The sequence below is a fragment of the Lissotriton vulgaris genome, chromosome 2_1, assembly GCF_964263255.1.
Source record: "Lissotriton vulgaris chromosome 2_1, aLisVul1.2, whole genome shotgun sequence".
NCBI lineage: Eukaryota > Metazoa > Chordata > Amphibia > Caudata > Salamandridae > Lissotriton > Lissotriton vulgaris.
In genome coordinates, this window is record NC_141687.1 from 1,991,613,042 (window position 1) to 1,991,633,471 (window position 20,430).

General features: G+C 46.7%; 1 protein-coding gene across 1 annotated transcript in view; it reads left to right on the top strand.

The window, feature by feature from the left end:
• IQGAP1 (IQ motif containing GTPase activating protein 1) overlaps nucleotides 1-20,430 on the top strand; it is a 446,185-nt gene that overhangs the window by 287,613 nt on the left and 138,142 nt on the right. Inside the window, exon 16 of the mRNA XM_086958211.1 lies at nucleotides 12,523-12,613. Coding sequence (XP_086814337.1) covers nucleotides 12,523-12,613 — 91 coding nt within the window. The remainder of the gene's footprint in view (nucleotides 1-12,522; nucleotides 12,614-20,430) is intronic.

Here is a 20,430-nt window from a genome sequence, read left to right on the forward strand (position 1 = left end):
ACTACAGCAATTAGATTAAAAACGGCTAAAAACAATTATGAACTCATACAGTGTTAAAACAGTTTATAAAGCTAGAACAACAACTGGATAAAAATACTTTTTCTAATTCGAATTGTTCCCCAGATGTAAGAGGCAACACTGATATATAAAGTAGGCGCCTCCAAGGCACACAAGAAACGTGGGGCGACATTATAATCCCTGATGTAATGCCCAATAAAGATCGTTTTCCGAATATATTTCTTTAAACCATCGTAAAAAATGGCAAAATTACATGGGTGTGGCTGTTGGGCTCCCTTCTGCTGTGCGCTCTGGAAAAGCCACGGCGTAGCTTAGTCAGTGAGTATTTTAGGGGAGGTGAATCGTAAATTACCCAATTAAAAACAGTATGCCGAAGGTTGGGGGGGATAGCCAAGGTTTGGGATACAGTGTTGTTGTGAGCACCAGGTTTAATACTGATTTGCATTATGTGGCTCCCTGTCTACGTTCTTGATTAATAAAAATACACATACAGCCCCCCCCTAACCCCCCCCCCCCACACACACACACACACACACACCCACACACACACACCAACTTGTTTAAACCTTTTAGTCAAGCGAGGACAAGAAAAACCAGCAAAGGCATTGGAGACCCGGATGAGGCAGGGGCGCCACACCTAACTCCTCAAGCCATAAATGCATTTATTTAGGGGGGTTGGGGGATCCCACCCTAAACATCTACCTGAAGCTAGTCCCTGGGAAGAAAGAGTCCCCGAACCCCTCCAGCTGTCCGATGACGTAAGCACATTCCTGGGCACGCACACATCCGTGTCCTGTGGCGGCCTCTCACTACTGCTAATGAGCAGACGTAAAGGAGATATTTAAGGCTGGACTAGGAAAATGCACAAAGAGGCCTCACATTCTAAAACCGCAGTAACATAAAAAGAATGCTTCATTAGCTGCGCAGTTTATTGTCTGCTCTAGACAGAATCAGCAGTTCAGCTTCTGCGATAATCGCTATCTATATTTGATGAGAAGGCCTGTGTTGTGTAGGTTATTTATTTCCTGAATTTCTTTGATAAGAAATGCGCTCTTCGATGTATAGGATCTGAGCATCTGTGTCTGGTGGTGAAGATGTGAACAGACCAAGCATAGTCATGTTACCCAGAAACACGACCAGCCGGTGCTGGGGTACCTGTGCCAGGATAATGGCCCATTGTTCGGTTTGTGCCACGCCTTAGTTCTTTATTTCCTGCCACCCGCCTACCTTACCCTGGGACTGGCTCCAGTGTGTGTGATGTAAAGAGTAGCTCCAGTGATGTGATGTAAGGGGTGGTTCTTGTGAGTGTGATGTAAGGTGTGGCTCAAGTGAGGGTGATGTAAGGGGTGGTTCGAGTGAGTGTGACGTAAAGAGAGGCTCCAGTGGGTGTTATGTAAAGAGTGGCTGCAGTGAGTGTGATGTAAGGGGTGGCTCCAGTGAGTGTGATGTAAGGGGTGGCTGCAGTGAGAGTGATGTAAGGGGTGGCTGCAGTGAGTGTGATGTAAGGGGTGGCTCAAGTGTGTGATGTAAGGGGTGGCTCAAGTGAGGGTGATGTAAGGGGTGGCCAGCTCCAGGGAGTGTGACGTAAAGAGAGGCTCCAGTGGGTGTTATGTAAAGAGTGGCTGCAGTGGGTGAGGTGGGGGGGCTGCAGTGAGAGTGATGTAAGGGGTAGCTCCAGTGAGTGTGATGTAAGGGGTGGCTCCAGTGAGTGTGGTGTAAGGGGTGGCTCCAGTGAGTGTGATGTAAGGGGTGGCTCCAGTGAGTGTGATGTAAGGGGTGGCTCCAGTGAGTGTGATGTAAGGGGTGGCGCCAGTAAGTGTGACGTAATAGGTGGCTCCAGTGAGTGTGAAGTAAGGGGTGGCTCCAGTGAGTGTGAAGTAAGGGGTGGCTGCAGTGAGTGTGACGTAAGGGGTTACTGCAGTGAGTGTGACGTAAGGGGTGGCTCCAGTGAGTGTGATGTAAGGGATGGCTCCAGTTAGTGTGATGTAAGGGGTGGCTCCAGTGAGTGTAATGTAAGGGGTGGCTTCAGTGACTGTAATGTAAGGACTGGCCGCAGTGAGTGCGATGTAAGGGGTGAATGCAGTGAGTGCGATGTAAGGGGTGGCTCCAGTGAGTGTGATGTAAGGGGTGGCTCCAGTGAGTGTAATGTAAGGGGTGGCTCCAGTGACTGTAATGTAAGGACTGGCCGCAGTGAGTGCGATGTAAGGGGTGAATGCAGTGAGTGCGATGTAAGGGGTGGCTCCAGTGAGTGTGATGTAAGGGGTGGCTCCAGTGAGTGTGATGTAAGGGGTGGCTCCAGTGAGTGTAATGTAAGGGGTGGCTCCAGTGACTGTAATGTAAGGACTGGCCGCAGTGAGTGCGATGTAAGGGGTGGCTCCAGTGAGTGCGATGTAACGGGTGGCTCCAGTGAGTGTGATGTAAGGGGTGGCTCCAATGAGTATGATGTAAGGGGTGGCTCCAATGAGTATGATGTAAGGGGTGGCTCCAGTGAGTGCGATGTAAGGGGTAAATGCAGTGAGTGCGATGTAAGGGGTGGCTCCAGTGAGTGTGATGTAAGGGGTGGCTCCAGTGAGTGTGATGTAAGGGGTGGCTCCAGTGAGTGTGATGTAAGGGGTGGCTCCAGTGAGTGTAATGTAAGGGGTGGCTCCAGTGACTGTAATGTAAGGACTGGCCGCAGTGAGTGCGATGTAAGGGGTGGCTCCAGTGAGTGTGATGTAAGGGGTGGCTCCAATGAGTATGATGTAAGGGGTGGCTCCAATGAGTATGATGTAAGGGGTGGCTCCAGTGAGTGTGATGTAAGGGGTGGCTCCAGTGAGTGTAATGTAAGGGGTGGCTCCAGTGACTGTAATGTAAGGACTGGCCGCAGTGAGTGCGATGTAAGGGGTGGCTCCAGTGAGTGTGATGTAAGGGGTGGCTCCAGTGAGTGTGATGTAAGGGGTGGCTCCAGTGAGTGTAATGTAAGGGGTGGCTCCAGTGACTGTAATGTAAGGACTGGCCGCAGTGAGTGCGATGTAAGGGGTGGCTCCAGTGAGTGTGATGTAAGGGGTGGCTCCAATGAGTATGATGTAAGGGGTGGCTCCAATGAGTATGATGTAAGGGGTGGCTCCAGTGAGTGTGATGTAAGGGGTGGCTCCAGTGAGTGTAATGTAAGGGGTGGCTCCAGTGACTGTAATGTAAGGACTGGCCGCAGTGAGTGCGATGTAAGGGGTGAATGCAGTGAGTGCGATGTAAGGGGTGGCTCCAGTGAGTGTGATGTAAGGGGTGGCTCCAGTGAGTGTGATGTAAGGGGTGGCTCCAGTGAGTGTGATGTAAGGGGTGGCTCCAGTGAGTGTAATGTAAGGGGTGGCTCCAGTGACTGTAATGTAAGGACTGGCCGCAGTGAGTGCGATGTAAGGGGTGGCTGCAGTGAGTGCGATGTAAGGGGTGGCTGCAGTGAGTGTGACGTAAGGGGTGGCTCCAGTGAGTGTGACGTAAGGGGTGGCTCCAGTGAGTGTGACGTAAGGGGGGCTCCAGTGAGTGTGACGTAAGGGGTGGCTCCAGTGAGTGTGATGTAAGGGGGGGCTCCAGTGAGTGTGATGTACGGGGTGGCTCCAGTGAGTGTGATGTAAGGGGTGGCTCCAGTGAGTGTGATGTACGGGGTGGCTCCAGTGAGTGTGATGTAAGGGGTGGCTCCAGTGAGTGTGATGTAAGGGGTGGCTCCTGTGAGTGTGACGTAAGGGGTGGCTCCAGTGAGTGTGACGTACGGGGTGGCTCCAGTGAGTGTGACGTACGGGGTGGCTCCAGTGAGTGTGATGTACGGGGTGGCTCCAGTGAGTGTGATGTACGGGGTGGGTCCAGTGAGTGTGATGTAAGGGGTGGCTCCAGTGAGTGTGATGTAAGGGGTGGCTCCAGTGAGTGTGACGTAAGGGGTGGCTCCAGTGAGTGTGACGTAAGGGGGGCTCCAGTGAGTGTGATGTACGGGGTGGCTGCAGTGAGTGTGATGTAAGGGGTGGCTCCAGTGAGTGTGATGTAAGGGGTGGCTCCTGTGAGTGTGACTTAAGGGGTGGCTGCAGTGAGTGTGATGTAAGGGGTGGCTCCAGTGAGTGTGATGTAAGGGGTGGCTGCAGTGAGTGTGATGTAAGGGGTGGCTCCAGTGAGTGTGATGTAAGGGGTGGCTCCTGTGAGTGTGACTTAAGGGGTGGCTGCAGTGAGTGTGATGTAAGGGGTGGCTCCAGTGAGTGTAATGTAAGGGGTGGCTGCAGTGAGTGTGATGTAAGGGGTGGCTCCAGTGAGTGTGATGTAAGGGGGACTCCTCTGCAGCCCCGGGAGTGCTCAAAGCTCTCCTGCTCCTGGTCGTTTGCTTTGTGCCTCTTGACACTCCGGGTCTGGTGCCCCAGCACATGAGAAGCACAGACTATTGAGCCGAATAATAGAAATTGTTCATACAAACAAAAACAAACACGGTAGGAGAAAATTGTAACTCCAGAGCTGGTGGCACGGACTGCCCAGGGAAAGAAAAGGGACGAGTTAACTGTTTTTACGTCCAGGGGAGACGTGCAGCTTGCCCTATAAAGTGAAGGTTGCGTTAATTCACTTTACCAGTGGCCTGTGCTTTGAGGCTGTCTCGGAGGGAAAACTGGAGCGAGGAGCTCGGAAAGTGTTAAAGCAGTTCAGGAACTGCCTTTCAGCTGAAGCATTTCCTGCAGCGGCGGAAGCGGGTGAAATGAGCCATTCTTCAGTGAGCACCAGTGGACAGTGCCAGGCTGGCCGCCCTCTTCACATTCGATGACATCGCCTTATTTAGGCATGCACTTGGCAGCAGGGCCTCCGCCCTCATGCCTCATGCAGTCATTTTTAGAAAGTGAAATAACACTAGGCCCAGATTTGACGTAAAGAAGTGGGCTGAAAGTGTGAAATCACTGGCTATACACATTGCTTCAGGCTATTTTTGGTTTTGGAGCACCAACCCAGCCCTGTGTAGTTTCTCCTGGGATGGTGGTCCAGCCGGCCAGTAGGTTGAATACGCGTTCAGGTGCTTCGTAGGGCGTGTAGGGAGATAGGTTTTAGATGGGAAGGCAGGCGCAATTTTCATTTGAAACATTCTGTGATTAAGGGATCTTTATGATTTTTTTTCGTTCCTCCCAAGAGAAAAGGCAAGGGACGTTATATACAGCTCGCCTTTTACTGAAGAGCGTGGGTTGAAACACACGCATCACTATCAGTTCAGCATTTCGAGAGCAGCACCGAAAAATGTGTACTTGCAGCACAGTAAAATGTGCTCTTTTAAATACAAATCGATAAAAGGAAATCATTTCATGTCAGTGGCTAATTGAACACGATGCAAATGCTCAGATAAATGAAACCTTTTTAATCAGAAGTGCTGGGAGTATTTCGATCCGGCTGGAAAATTAGTGTCTGCAAGTGATATTTCATTTTTTCCGTGGCGAGACTTGGGGTGTGTGCAGGAAAGTCTGACGGATTCAGTCTGAAACTCGGAGGAATGGTCAAAACGAAGCACGTGTAGTGGAAATTGAAACCCCAGTAACGTGGGATGGGTTCTCGTTTGACCATGGAGGTTTTATGGACCATGTATTTACTTCTCTGCCCAAGGGGAAATGTCTTTACTGAGACAAAAATTGAGTTTCTGCGTGACAGTGTCTCAAACCTTAAAGCCTTGTAGAACTAGCAACCTTTGTTGTGTGGGGCACTTTATGTACTCGTCAACAATGAGCTTCTCTCTCCTGGCAACAGCAGGACTTTTCAGTGAACAGGGGCTTGCACAATCCTATTTGTAGTCTTCATTAACTCTGTTTTGCCAGCATAGATCTCTCATTTTTAAAATTTTTATTTGCATCCTTTCTTTCGGTATCTGCGTTCTATTTTCTTTATAGTTGTATTGTGGGCGGCGGCTTCTTCTGGTAGAGTTACTTAGCTGTAGTGCCCTATTTTTGGAATTTCTCCAAGGGTCCACTGTAGCTCCAACTGAAATGTAAAGGTGTCTCATAGCATCTGTTCTCTAGACTGATGCTAGTATTATCCTTTTTAACATTTAGAAGCTCTATTGAAGAATTGGTACTTCTCTTGTGGGGGCGGGGGAGGGTGGTAAATAAATAAATGGAGGTACCCACCCTGTCTTCCTCTTTCGAATATTTGTTAACTGCCTTTTTGAGGTACTGCTCCCCTACATTTTTGGTTTTGTTGATCAGGACCAAACTGAACCCGAAGCAGCCATGGCAAATTGTTTCAGATCTACCACCCGTACAGTGCGTAGCGAGCAAACGCAGCGAACCAGCCTGACCACTACAAGGTGGGCTTGAGGGATTTCTCACCCAAGAGGAGTTTCATCCGGGAGCCTAATAGAAGGTTTAAATGTGTCCCGAAAGAAAACGTACAGGAATCAAAACCCACTGGAGGGTTGGAAACGAAGCCTAAAATAAAGAAGGCACACCTGAGGATATTCAAATTAATTATTGCAAGCGAGGAAAATGTAGCAGCGATGTACTTTGGATTCCTGCGTGGGCCTCTGATGAGTCGCAAATCCCTCGAAACGCGTAAGGCCATCGGACTTGATGTCGGGATGGGAAGCTGCAACGTTTCAATAAATGTTCTGTGAACAACCTGCGAGTGGTGTGCGGCCTCAAATCTGAGCATGTTTGGTAGAGATACAAAATCACGGCGGCTCCGGCCGTGGAGGGATCGCACTGCCTGGGAAAAATGATCAGGACCGCCAGGGGGGTAAAGTACCTCTTTGATGTGGCACGAACAGGAGATCAATTCCGCGTTGCAGAGTTTCATCCGGGAGCCTAATAGAAGGTTTAAATTTGTCCCAAAAGAAAACGTGCAGGAATCAAAACCCACTGAAGGGTTGGAAACGAAGCCTAAAATAACTACATGATCCAGCATGCATTGTAGAAAAACAAGCTCCACTTAAAGAAGGCACACCTGAGGCCATTCAAATTAATTAAACCAAACTAGGAAAATGTAGCGGCGATGTACTTTGGATTCCTGCGTGGGCATCTGATGAGGAGCAAATGCCTCGAAACGCGTAAGGCCATGGGACTTGATGTCGGGATGGGAAGCTGCAACGTTTCAATAAATGTTCTGTGAACAACCTGCGAGTGGTGTGCGGCCTCAAATCTGAGCATCTTTGGTAGAAATACAAAATCGCGGCAGCTCCGGCCGTGGATAGATCGCACTTCCTGGGAAATATGATCAGGACCGCCAGGGGGGAATTTCTCCAATGGTCCACTGTAGCTCCAACTGAAATGTAAAGGTGTCCCATAGCATCTGTTCTCTAGACTGATGCTAGTATTATCCTTTTTTAACATTTAGAAGCCCTATTGAAGAATTGGTACTTCTTTTGTGGGGGCGGGGGAGGGTGGTAAATAAATAAATGGAGGTACCCACCCTGTCTTCCTCTTTCGAATATTTGTTAACTGCCTTTTTGAGGTACTGCTCCCCTGCATTTTTGGTTTTCTTGATCAGGACCAAACTGTGAACCCGAAGCAGCCATGGCAAATTGTTTCAGATCTACCACCCTACAGTGCGTAGCGAGCAAACGCAGCGAACCAGCCTGACCATTACAAGGTGGGCTTGAGGGATTTCTCACCCAAGAGGAGTTTCATCCGGGAGCCAAATAGAAGGTTTAAATGTGTCCCGAAAGAAAACGTGCAGGAATCAAAACCCACTGGAGGGTTGGAAACTAAGCCTAAAATAAGTACATGATCCAGCATGCATTGTAGAAAAACAAGCTCTACTTAAAGAAGGCACACCTGAGGCCATTCAAATTTATTAAAGCAAGCCAGGAAAATGTAGTGGCGATGTACTTTAGATTCCTGCGTGGGCCTCTGATGAGAGGCGCAAATGCCTCGAAACGCGTAAGGCCATGGGACTTGATGTCGGGATGGGAAGCTGCAACATTTCAATAAATGTTCTGTGATGTGCGGCCTCAAATCTGAGCATCTTTGGTAGAAATATATATAAATATAGATAGATAGATAGCTATATATATAGATAGATAGTATCTTGAGTTATAAAGCACTGAGAGTCAACACCATGCACCTACTAGTCTGGTTTGGTCCCCAGTTAATTATGGCATTGGCAAGTTTTAAGACTTGCTTGCCTGAGTTTGAGGAGACCAAATTTAGAAAAGGTCTTGAAACTTTCAGATACCCTAATTACCTAGAGCTCAACTCCAGACCAATAGGTGCACAGTTTTGACTCATTGTGCCGTCAGTAGGTAGTTATGGTTAGGATCTTGTTTCTATTGGAAAAGCGTTTTTTCTTTTGCCAATATCTTGGGTGTCATTTGACGAATCTTCATAACATTTTCAAAACTGATGCGTCTGTCAGGTCAGCTGCTGTGTTGAAACTTTATGGGTGATTCGTCAAGTGGGGGCTGAGGAAGAGGGAGAGGTCCCAAAATGGGTTTTCTCCATGTTAATTTCCATGGGAAACATTTGACATGGTTACAGCCCAAACTGCTGAACGGAATTACACCAAATTTGGCAAAAAGGTAGCTCTTGGTTCAGAAAGCACTCTTTCTGTTAAATCGTGTAAATCCGTTCTTTAGGTCCTGAAAATATAAGCCTTTCTCAGATATACAACTGCGGCCCCGGAGGATCCGCAAACCGTCCTGATCTGGAGCCTGCGATCTGATTGGCTGCCAGCACTTAAAACCAGGAAGTGTTGGCTGCCATCTTTTGTTTTCGGTTGAATCAAGTCACAAGAAAAAAGGTGAAAAAACGGGAAAAGGGGGCAGGGTAGAAACCTTGACCTCCTAGTCCTGCTCAGGGTGTCCCACTGAGACCCCCAGGGCCTAAAAAATAATTTTTAAAAACCCGAGCAGGATTTGTGGGATCCCGCGCTTCTTTTCCTTTAGGGCTTCTACATTGAAGTGTAGGGGGACCACGCAGCCCCCCTCAGCCCTGGGTACCGCCACCTCCCCGGGGTTATATTTACAAAAATGCGTGGGGTAGCTCCAGTCCGCTCACGCAGCCCTAGGGACCATTAACTCCCCGGGGCTAAGTATGTGAAATGCAGGGCAGGGGGGCATGCAACCCCATGGACCGCCACCTCCCCGGGGCTTTGTTGACAATAATGCTTGGGGGGGGGCTCCGGCCCTCCCACGCAGCCCCGGGGACCACCACCTCCCCCGGGCTATTTTAAAAAATGTGTGAGGGCTTCAGCCCCCACACACAGCCCCGTGGACCACCACCTCCCCGGGGCTAGTTTACAAATGGGAGGGGGGGTGCGGTCCCCCTCCTGGAGCCATATATAGCCCTGGGGACCGCCACCCCCATGACCAGCCCCAGCAATGTCCCGGGGGCCCACAGCCAGGACATTGCAGTTTGCTATAGGATGGCGGACGCAGTGCTCCTGCCATCCCATAGCAAACACGTTTGCTTGCTTTGAGCACTTTGCTCTCGCTTGGTCCAAGTGAGCACACTTTGCTTTTTACCCTCAGGAAGCTGCATGTCAGCAGCTCCCTGGGGGTAAAAAGCCATGCCTGACCGCTGGGGCCTTCAGCCCCCCGCGGTTCCCACCCAGCTGGCTGTGCCAGGGGTCCGCGAAGGCAAAAATGGCCCAGGAGGGGGCCTGCTCGGCCTGCTCCAGTTTATAAGTAAAAAGAAAAAGAAAGGCCTAGCCCCGGGGGATGGAGTCCCCGGGGCCAAAATCGGCCTCAGGAGGGGGCCAGGACGGCCCCCCTTCCTTTTAATTTAAAAATCTTTTTTTTTAATGGGTCAGGCCCTGGGGGATGGGGCACCCGGGGCCCAAAGGGGTCAAGGGAAAGGGTGTGCCACACAGCCCCCCTTCTTAAAATAAAAGAAAAAAACTAAGCAAGCAACTCACCGAGGCCCCACCCCCGGTCTCCACTACTCTTCAAACACGCCTCCCGATGTGCTCTTGGTTCGGGGATGAAGTCCCCTTCGCTGCTGAGGGTCCTTAGGGGCCAACTAGCCCACATGTTATCTCCAGTAAGCCCCACAGAGTGGTATTGCTGAGAGCTGGTCAGGCCACGCCCTTTCCCCCCACTCTGCAAATGCACCTCCTAGCGCACTGCTGGTGGGCGATGAGGTTGCTTTGCATCCTGTTGGCCTCAGGACTAAAGTGGAACTCCCAAGCAGCAGTGCACCAGAAGGCGCATTTGCAGAGTGATGGAGAAAGGGGGCCTGGCCTGATCCACCTCTCATCAATCTCACTGTGTGGAGCTTACTGGAGGTAACAGGTAGGCTAGTTGGCCACTAAGGACACTCCGCAGCGATGGGGACTTCATGCCCCAACCAAGAACGCACCATGAGGCGCGTTTGCAGAATGGTGGAGAAAGGAATCGTGGCCTGCTATCAGAACTCAGCACTCCTGCTGTGTGGGACTTACTGGAGGTAATAGGAGGGGTGGTTGGCCCCCAAGGACGTTCTTGGGAGCTAGCTACCCCTCCTGTTACCTTCAGTAAGTCCCACACCGCGGGATTGGCAAGAGGTCTTCTGGGGCAACACCCCCTTTCCTCACCACTCTGCAAACGCCCCTCTTGGTGCACTACTGGTTGGGGATGAAGTTCTCTTTACTCCTAAGGGACCTCGGGGACCAAGAAGCCCTTCTGGGACCTTTTGTAAGTCCTACGCAGGAGAATTCCTGAGAGCTTGTTGGAGGACAAGCCCCCTTTCTCCGCCACTCTGCAAACATGACTGCTTGTTAAAAAACCTTAGAAATTCACTAAAAAAACAAAGATTACAGGGACATTATAGTTAGCAAATCTAATTTTAAAAAACCTTAGAAATTCAGTATGGGTGAGCAAGTGGATGTGTGGGTAGATCTATGAATCAGACAGTGGGTAATGTAGAGTACTGGTATGGGTCTGTGAATGGGTTTCTAAATAATTGTGTGGGAGTGGCAGTGGGTGTATAAAAGATTCTACAGTGGTGTAATTTGGTGCGTTAGGGATGCTGTGATCTAATCACTGATGTCATGAGTGATGCCATTTGAGAGGTTATCAGTGATGTCATGTAATACGTGTGGCCATAAGCAGTGCATTGCAGTGGCACGAGTTATAGTTAACTCAGCTAACTATAACGGCTGAATATCTCTGGTTTTGTATGAGTAAAATCTCACCCTAACTATAATATCCCTGTAACCTTTGCTTTTTTAGTGTGTGAACAAGACTACATCGTTAGTCGAAACGTTGCATTTTTTGGAAGGCACAAGAACTAAATAAAACATCTTGCCTGGAAAGCGTGGGGTCTGTCTCTTCTCTCGCCGCTGTGCAGTGGAGGTTTGAAGATTTGTGCTGATATATATATATATATATATATATATATATTCTGAGCAAACGCTTGAAGCTTGGGAGAGCACTCAGCCGCTCTCTGCCCTCCAGCATTCAAAGTGCAGCCATCCGTTTTTCCTCCGTGTTTGGTTATCTCTGCCTACGCGTTTCAGGGCTCAAGGCCCCTTCTTCCTGGGCTGCGAAATCACACATGAAGCCAGCACGGATTGTAAAGCACTTTTTTATTTCAAACCATCCTTCCGGCGATGGGCGTGTTTGCATCCAATTCCCTTCGTGCATTCTGGGGGATGGAGTTTATCATGCTGGAAAATCACCTTTAAGTAAGTTCATGCGTGTATTTCCCACAATTTTCATTAATGTACATTACTCTTAGTGAGCCACGGAGTTTGGAAAGGGGGAAGGCTTGATCCGTACGTAGAGAGCGGTGCCGCGATGTCAGGTTCAGTCCCGACCGCAGTCTCCTCTCAGCTGACGGCTGGTGTATCCCTCAGCTGACGGTGGTGCCTCTCCCCACGGTCAGGCAGCCGTGTGGTATAGTCTGAGCAAACGCTTGAAGCTTAGGAGAGCCTATATATATATATATATATATATATACACACATTTACCTGATATATACGTACTATTTTGTTGTAAAGGCAATATGTGGTAAAGGATTTGCATGGTAAATTCCCCTGTGTCTTGGCCTCTCCTAAAGGGAATCATTCTGGTTCAGTTATAGCTCCTCTGCTAGGGTTTTTATTACTGGTAAGAAAACTGTACCCTGGTCATGCTGCGTGTTGCTACTATGGATTTAACTCCAGTTGAAATGTCAAGGTATGCATTTCTGAAAATGTATTAAACTAAAAATTGCAAAATGTATATCATAAATTTCATTTCATACAAGTCAGTTGGATTTTACAGTGTACCTGATTGAAAGCTCTGCTATTATCACACCATTTTAATATACTTTTAGACTGTGTGTGTGTTTCACTACGTCTGGAAAAGTATGTATGTCCATGTGATTCACACTTTGTCATCTTGTTTTTGTTTATCTTGTTCATGTACTGCATTTCTAAATATTGAATGAAATGTGTGCCTCTGGTTGTTGTAGTGCGAGTGTAACTCCTGTGCATTAGACTTATATAGATGGTTACGGCGTGCTTGCAGTTACATATTCACAAGCATATTAAATACTTAGGGGTTCAGGCACAGACGAGCTTCTATATAAAAATCATTTAAGGCCCTTCTCTTTCTTTGTGCTACAGGAGACCCAGGACGAATCTGCTGTCTTATGGTTGGATGAGATCCAGGATGGAATTCACCGGTCCAATAAGGAGACTGAGGATGCTCAGCGATGTATGTATCGAGGCTGATATTCTTTCAAATTAAAAGCTGGCCTATAATTACTTTTCTTAGAGGTTTTGGAAAATGAAGGGGAAAATACTAGAGTAGGTAGATGCTTGGGGGTGGCAGCAATAGCAACTTGGTGGAAGGATCAGTAATCTTATACAATCATTTCTGCTTTCAGACACAGTCCGTGCTCTTGAAATGCAGCAATACATGTTTATCACCAATGCATCTTTGCAATGTACATACTCCACAGGGGCAGCTGTGGGATAAAATACTGTAATTTTATAACACTTTGTATTTTCTCAAGAACAGTAATGTCAGAAATGCAACTCCGCTCCGCCGCATGTCTCAAAAGAGGAGCAAAACAGCTGCAACACCATTCTCTCCCTAACAATCTAAGGTACATAAAGAGAGGCAATACTACAAGAATTCTTCTTTTATTTGCATTCTCCGAAACACTGACCATCCACTCAACTTTGTGTTTCAACAAGTAGCAGTCCATTCTTTAACACTTCTGATGTCTCTAGAGAGTATGCACTGACTCCTCTGGTGGTCCCATGCACTCTAGTCTCTCCCACAGAGGCAGTTTACATTGACTGCACAAGTGCTTCATCCTTTTCAACAAGGACAAAGTGTAGTGACCATCCGTTCTTCTGTAGTCTATTCCTCAGAGATCTTTTCCATTGACCCCACACTGACAGTCCATTATTCTGTAGGCTTACTCGAGAGTCAACTTACACTGACCTCACTGATAATCTCTTCTTATATTATAGTCATTCACACAGCTGCAATACACACTGACCCTCGTCACTGTCCAGTCTACTCTAGTCTCTCCCCTTCCGCGAAGCTTTAAAGACCTGGCTATTCAATGAGTAATCTTATCCCTGGGATGTTCTACAGTAGTTGTGAAAGGGCTGGGAAGCCCACGGGTAGCAATGCGCTATACAAATACTGCAGAATAGAATAAAGGCAGTTTACATTGACCTCACTGACGGTTTATTCTTCTCTAGTTTGTCTACAGAATCAATGTGCAATGACTAGCCTTCCTGCTGTAGTCTATTCCCAGAGACACTTTCCCTAAACCCCACATTAACTGTCCAGTTTGTGGCATGTGTAGCTGTAGATACACATGCTGTGCACACTTCCGCCATCTAGTGTTGGGCTTGGACATGTACAACTTGTTTTTCTTCAAAGAAAGTCCTTTTGAGTCACACGACCTACTGACTTCACCTATTAGTGGTGTTGCGCATGGGAATCAGCTCCATTGTTAGATTGTTTTTTCTCCATTGTCTGGTTCAGACCTTTTTTTCTCGTCGGTATTCATCCTTCTTGTTCCATTCAACTCCGTAAGGTTACATACCTTTCGACTCCCACCGTCTAGGTCGAGGCTGTCCCTGTGATGGAAAGGACTACGTTTCAATTCTGTGCTACTTGCAATGCCAGGTACCTAAGGCCGTCCTCCACAAAAGTCTGCAATCTCTGTTTGTCTCCCGACCACAGAGAGGACTCCTGTTCAGTGTGTCTTTCATTCCATAACAAAAAGACTCTAAATAACCAACACACCCTTCGCCTCACCTCAGCCGTCATGCCACATAGACAAGAGGCGGAAGACACTCTGGAAATCTTTGGAGAGCACATAGAGTCGGATATTGAAGAGGTGGATGCTCCAGGCTTTGAAATGGAAAGCATTGACTCTGTGCCGGACGTTGAGGCCTAGAAGCCTCTACCGGCCCAGCAGCAAGTAAAGACAGCAGAGAAGACTGATGCTTTTCTTACTCAACACCAAGAGGCACCAGTCCCGGTCTCCCGTACCGGCCACGAGGCCTCTGGTGCGCCGCTGCCTTCCAGCCATGGCCAACTCTGCCATTCCGAGATGGACTGATACTCGTTCCACACTCAGCGCCAAATTCTTCCTCGAAGTACAGAGTCTCGTCCTCCACTTAGGTTACGGATCTGAAGGAGAACCCTCACCCACCCTCTGACTCAAAAGAGGTAGAGCCGAAGATTTCAGAGCCAAGGCAGATGGCACTGAAACACTCAGAGCTAAGTGTGAGATTGGCGTCGGGACCCACCAATCCAAAACATTCAGCGTCAAGATTGAGCTTAGTGCCCTCCGGTGGGTGATTATCTACTATCCCATCGAGGCTCTCTACCTTCTCTGCCTTCTCTGCTGTCAGACGTCGAGTGAAACACTCAAAACACTTGAAAAGTGCCAAAAAATGAAAAACACCCAAAAAGGGAGAGCTCAATGCTCCAGGATCCTGCTAGCAGGAGCCGGAAAAAAGAACTGAAAGTAAAAGGACTTTGGCTGTGCATTCTGGGATACCAAGGGTCTCTGGAGAGTTCCTTAAAGGCACTGTATCCCTTTTCCAGACACATAATGGCAGCCTATGGGGGCTTGTCTGTCCATACCTTCATCTCCATCATTCAAAGGAGTTTGTGAAGGGGAAGTTTCTCTTTGGGTGACACTTGGCAGTTTGGGTTCAATGTGATATTGGTGGAATATCCTTTTCATTTCTAGTTGAAGTACTGGACAGTGTAGCCTTGTAGGTAAAGGCTGCATTATTTGTCTTTAATTTTCTCTTAAGTGTCTATGCAGGACTGCACAGAGGACAGCTTAAGAGAATTATTTTGATTGCTCCGGGGTCTATGCACATGGGAGGACTATTCACTAGATTATGACTATAACAGAGATACTCCTACTACAGAACTGGAGTTACAGGTAAGAAACTACTCCTTCTCTTTTGAGAGAACTTGTCATTCGGCTACAATATTCTTTTGGCCCAAAATGATTGTCTGCCTGAATTTGTGATGGATTGCCCAAATGGGGAAACCATAATTTAAAAAATCAAGAGGGGAACGTATCACTTGTCCTGCTAGATTACACACATTTAAACGCAGCTACTCGCACACTTGCAGTAAAAAATGCTCACAGTGTGGCACTAATGAATAACACAATTAGGAAAAAATAGAAAACTACACTAGATATCTTGAATGGATTTTCCTTCCAAAATACAGTGCCTGGAAGCAGGTATTTACCCGTACTCAGGGTGCTGGGTTCTCAGAAGCAATTTCTTTGATTGCCTCAGGGGTATAAGAATAGCCCCAGGCTGTTCTCAGCTCGATTAACAGAGCTTTTACAAAATTTTGATGACTAGGCATTGTCCTATGTTTCAGTACACTTGACAAGAGTAGATAGCATAATTCTCGGATTTGCTCACATGAACTGCAAATTTAACTTTAAAAAATCAAAGATTGCCCACCTCAATGTATTTTTTCTGGAATACAAGCTGTGAAGTGAAGGCAAAAGCCTTGCAACACATTTCTTAAGGAAGTGTGCACTATTACAACCTCCGACTACGTTGAAGAGGTTACAATCCATATTGGTATTCCTACATTCCAGATTACATAGAACTGGTTAAACCATTTTACTACCTGATTCGGCCAGATTTCAACAAAGACACACTGAACCACTGTACACACATAAATATTACATTCAGTACAATATGACATGCTAGCTTCAAGAAACTTACACACAGGTATAAACACAACAAACCTGGTGATCCGTGTTGTTGTCGGGGCATCAGGGTACACCCATGTTACATTCATTTAAGTTGAATATGTACCGATTACATATAGACGCATTTATACACCGATTGGGAAATGCGTTTTTCACCAACAGACTGCTGTGGTGAAGGAGAGAGCACTCAGTGGAAACAAATTATTATTCGTAACCCTGGTGCCGACCTTACAGGCATCGCAGGAGCAAGCGTTCCAAACGCAAGGGCATTGCACCCATGTTGGATACAATGGGCTAACTCACTCACCGCAATAGATCTAGACTACAGATTTGACTCTCTACAAACACAAGCCTTTCTGCAGTATGAACATGAATATCCCCTGCCTAATGCAATAATGTCTCTTGATTGGTATGATTACATCATATATATACTGATGGATCTGCACGGTGTGCCGTATGGCTAAAGCACCAATATTCAGCAGCATGAGCTGCCGCAAAGGGGCGCATGCAGCATGTAGAGGTCCTTCCCCTAAAAACCTAAAAGGAGTCACTTTGGGATTGCACCTTGCAGTTGGCTGAACTTAGGGCTCTAATACTGGCACTAGAGAAAATGGATCCCGGTTTCCCCACACTCCTAGTGTGTGATTCGTATTACTGTGTCCAGTTCTATAAAAAATATATGCACTACTGGAGCCAGAATGGATTCAGTGATTCAAAAGGGAGCACAATCAAGATGCTTTGGGAACAGGTGAAAAAGCTTAAAGATTGCTTGCCACGGACTCATGTAATCCACACATTGAGTCATCAACGTGTTGATGTACACGTTGCAGGGAATTCCATGGCTGATGAGACAAAAGCAACAGTGCAAACTGCTGCAGTCACTGCAATCACTCATTCAAGTACAGGAATAGACACAGACATCATGAGTATCAAAGCTGCACACAATGACACTCACCTGCCAAAAGGCTTTCCACGCATGTACTCCTACAAGTTAGAGGTGCGAAACATACCTTTTGCTCGCATTTCTGAAGTGGGGGATAGAGTGATACCTAATTTAGACCACAGGTTAGGTTTAATTCTAACTGCACATGAGGCTATTGCATCCTCACACGCAGGGGTGGCTGCTAAGATTTCATTATTGCATCAACGCTACTGGTGGCCAGGTCTCTATAAACATAACAAGGACTTTGTCATTACATGCAACATCTGCCAGCAGATGAAGGGGTCCACCATGGCATGCCCACCACAGACATCTCTACTGATTTCAAACAAGCCTCTGGCTTGTGTTTATCTGGACCATTGCAGTTCTTTGTCATAAGGTGGAGCTCACAGGTATATCTTGGTTGGAGTGGATTCATTCTCTTGTTTCCTATGGGTTTGGCCACAGCGGTCAGCTGGCACCCGACCTGCTGTAAAGGTTCGGACAGTCTTTCTCGGGACACATGCTGTTGGCACACTACATACCAAACAAGGTCCGGCATTTGCCTTACAAAGATGCCATGGAAAGTTTGGGTGTGACACTGCTGCATTCCTTCCCATCCTAAGGGAAATTTGTTGTGGAGAGAAATGCTCGTGTAGCAGTTGAGTCCATCATCTGTATAGAGTCTGGAGGGCACTTAACAGTCTGCCTAGAAAATGCCTGGGTGGTCAGACTCCTTATGAAATCCTGTTCGGGGTAAAAATGTTGGTCCCAGCACAGTGGCAGCTGAAACACCTTTTGATCTACATGAACGTCTGGCTGTTTTACATGAACTGAACAGTTTCCGGGACAAACAAAGCAACATCCAAGTAAAACACACCACCACTGGTGAAGTGAAGGAAGTTGTGGCAGCTCCTGGTTGTATCCCTAAGATTGGGGATCTGGTCAGGGAGACAATTGTGGACAAAAGAGAAATTGGGACATCCTACAGAGAGCCAGTACCAGAACTGTACTTCTTCTGCCCCTTGCTGACTACAGAAACAAGAGATTTGTCTCCATTGATCTGACTAATGCACACTATCTGGCCGATTCTCAACAGTAGGCCATGTGGGTTCCTAGGTAGTTACCTGCCTCCTCTCACTATCATATAGGAAGTTCAGATGGAAGCTTTAATTGCTGATGAAGCATCCTCTCTCCAACGGCAAATAGCAGTAACCAACAATGAAGCATCCCTTCTACCTGTTACCACAACAACTACTGTACAATCAACTTGTACAGAAACACAGATTTCAATTCAGAATCCTGACACAAATGCTGTTTACATCAGCATACCACAGATCAAGTCATCTTCCAGTTCTACAAAAGCTGCAGAACTGCCAAAAATAGAGTTGAGTGCCTCTGGGCTAATTCATCAACTATGATTACTTTTCCTATGATTCAATTGATCCATCAGCATCTCTACTTTTCCGGATGAGACTGCATTCATGTTTTCTATCTTTGACTGATAAAGACGTACTCTGTTCCTCCATGGTTACACCTTTAGACTACAATTGCATTACTCTTTCTGGTCCTTGGATTGGCTCCTGTTTCTAAATGGACACTATGTCCCAGAACGCTCTGCTGTACAAGTGGTGAACTTGGTTCACAAACCACACTCGTCATCAAACAAAGACCTTTCCCTGGTGAACATTTCAGCTTTTCCAGTTCCTCACGGAATTGATTGCGATAGGGTATTGTATGATGTGCATTGCCCCACAGAACTTTTACAAATTCCATATTTGTTCAAATTATCTTAACTCGCATTGTCTCCCCTAGTACTATCTGGTGATTGAGGTGGAGAAATTATGCTTAAAATGCTAGAAGACCTAAGGAATTCTATTGTTTTTCAATCTGATGAACTGTACAGAGGCACATCTAATTATGATGAAATGTTCTGCTTTTAACATTACAATCATCATTTTTTGCAGAAAGCAAGTAGTTTGTGTGCTTTTTTAATTACACACAACGTTGCCCTACACTACCAAGGGGTAGTTCAAAAACATTTGTGCAGAAGTGTGCTTATTTTTCTGGTTATGCCACATTTGACCCATTGTCTTATTATAAGCTTGCACCATCATCTGCAAAAATAAAATATGTCAACAAACACCAATCTGATTTATTCTGCCTCCTTTCTTTCCCAGCTGTCCACACAAGGGTTCGTTTTTTGGAGGGACACTATTGATGTCAAATCAGTTTGAGCGACAAGGGATTGGCGGGTTTAGGGAAATATGCCTTCTACTACAACAGATGATTTTTCTAAACAAAACTGTGCAACAAATTTCATGTCTTAGTCTGGCTAAGCTAATGGATTTGAACACACCATGCATTCACACATTTTGAAAACTGGCAGCAATTTACATAATACAAGGAGGAAGCACTAGACATCACGCTACGCAATGGCACGTACAATTTATCAGATACCAATTGGAGGGGATTGTTAGTTTGACCGTTAGATAATAACAGATACCAAACACAGTTCCTGGGTAACACCAAGGGCTTTAAAATTAGCAAGTCTGGCCTGGTTAATGTGCAGATAGACCACTCAGGGGTGGTGACAACTTACAGTGTTGGGAAGTTGTCCCTTGATTGGCTAAAAAGCTCAACATTGTCCCAGCTGAAACAACACTTTTCCCTTCCTTCTGATGGCCTGGAACTTCAGGACTTCTTGCTAGGACCTTGAAAACCACGTCAAAAACATTTCTTGTATGGAATATACCATTAAATATGGAAATTTACTCAGCACAAAGCTGCTGAAAGACTGCATGAGATTGACAGGGCTAATCTAGGAAAGGCTCTGGCGGTAGTTAACAATGGCATGATAACTTTGTCCTCTGGAATATACTCCCTGGCTAACAGTGTCGTCTGCTATAGATATACAGCAAGACATGTCTGCATTGCAACATGGGCATTCGCAACTTAGAACCATCCTGCTATTAATTTGGACACTTCAGGGGCTTGGTTCTGGCCTATTCTGCAGGGTCATCCCAAGCCTTTTGCCTTCACCCGCCTGTTTTCTGAACCAGTGGCTTTATTGGCTTTTAGCACTCTGTGCACTTTATGACTGCTAATTAGTGCTAGCTTGTATTGTCCTTAAAACATGGTCGAATTGGCTTACACCCAATTGGCCTGTCTAATTTACTTTAAATCCCTAGTAAAGTGGTACTGCGTGTGCCCATGGTCTGTAAATTAAAGGTTACTAGTGGGTCTGCAACTGTGATTTTGCCACCCGCTTAAGTAGTACTTGAAACGTATCTCAGGACTGCCATCACAGCCTGTGTTTGCAGTTTTAAACTGCCATTTCGACCTGGCAAAATAGACCTTTTCCCAGGCCTAAGCCTTCCTTTT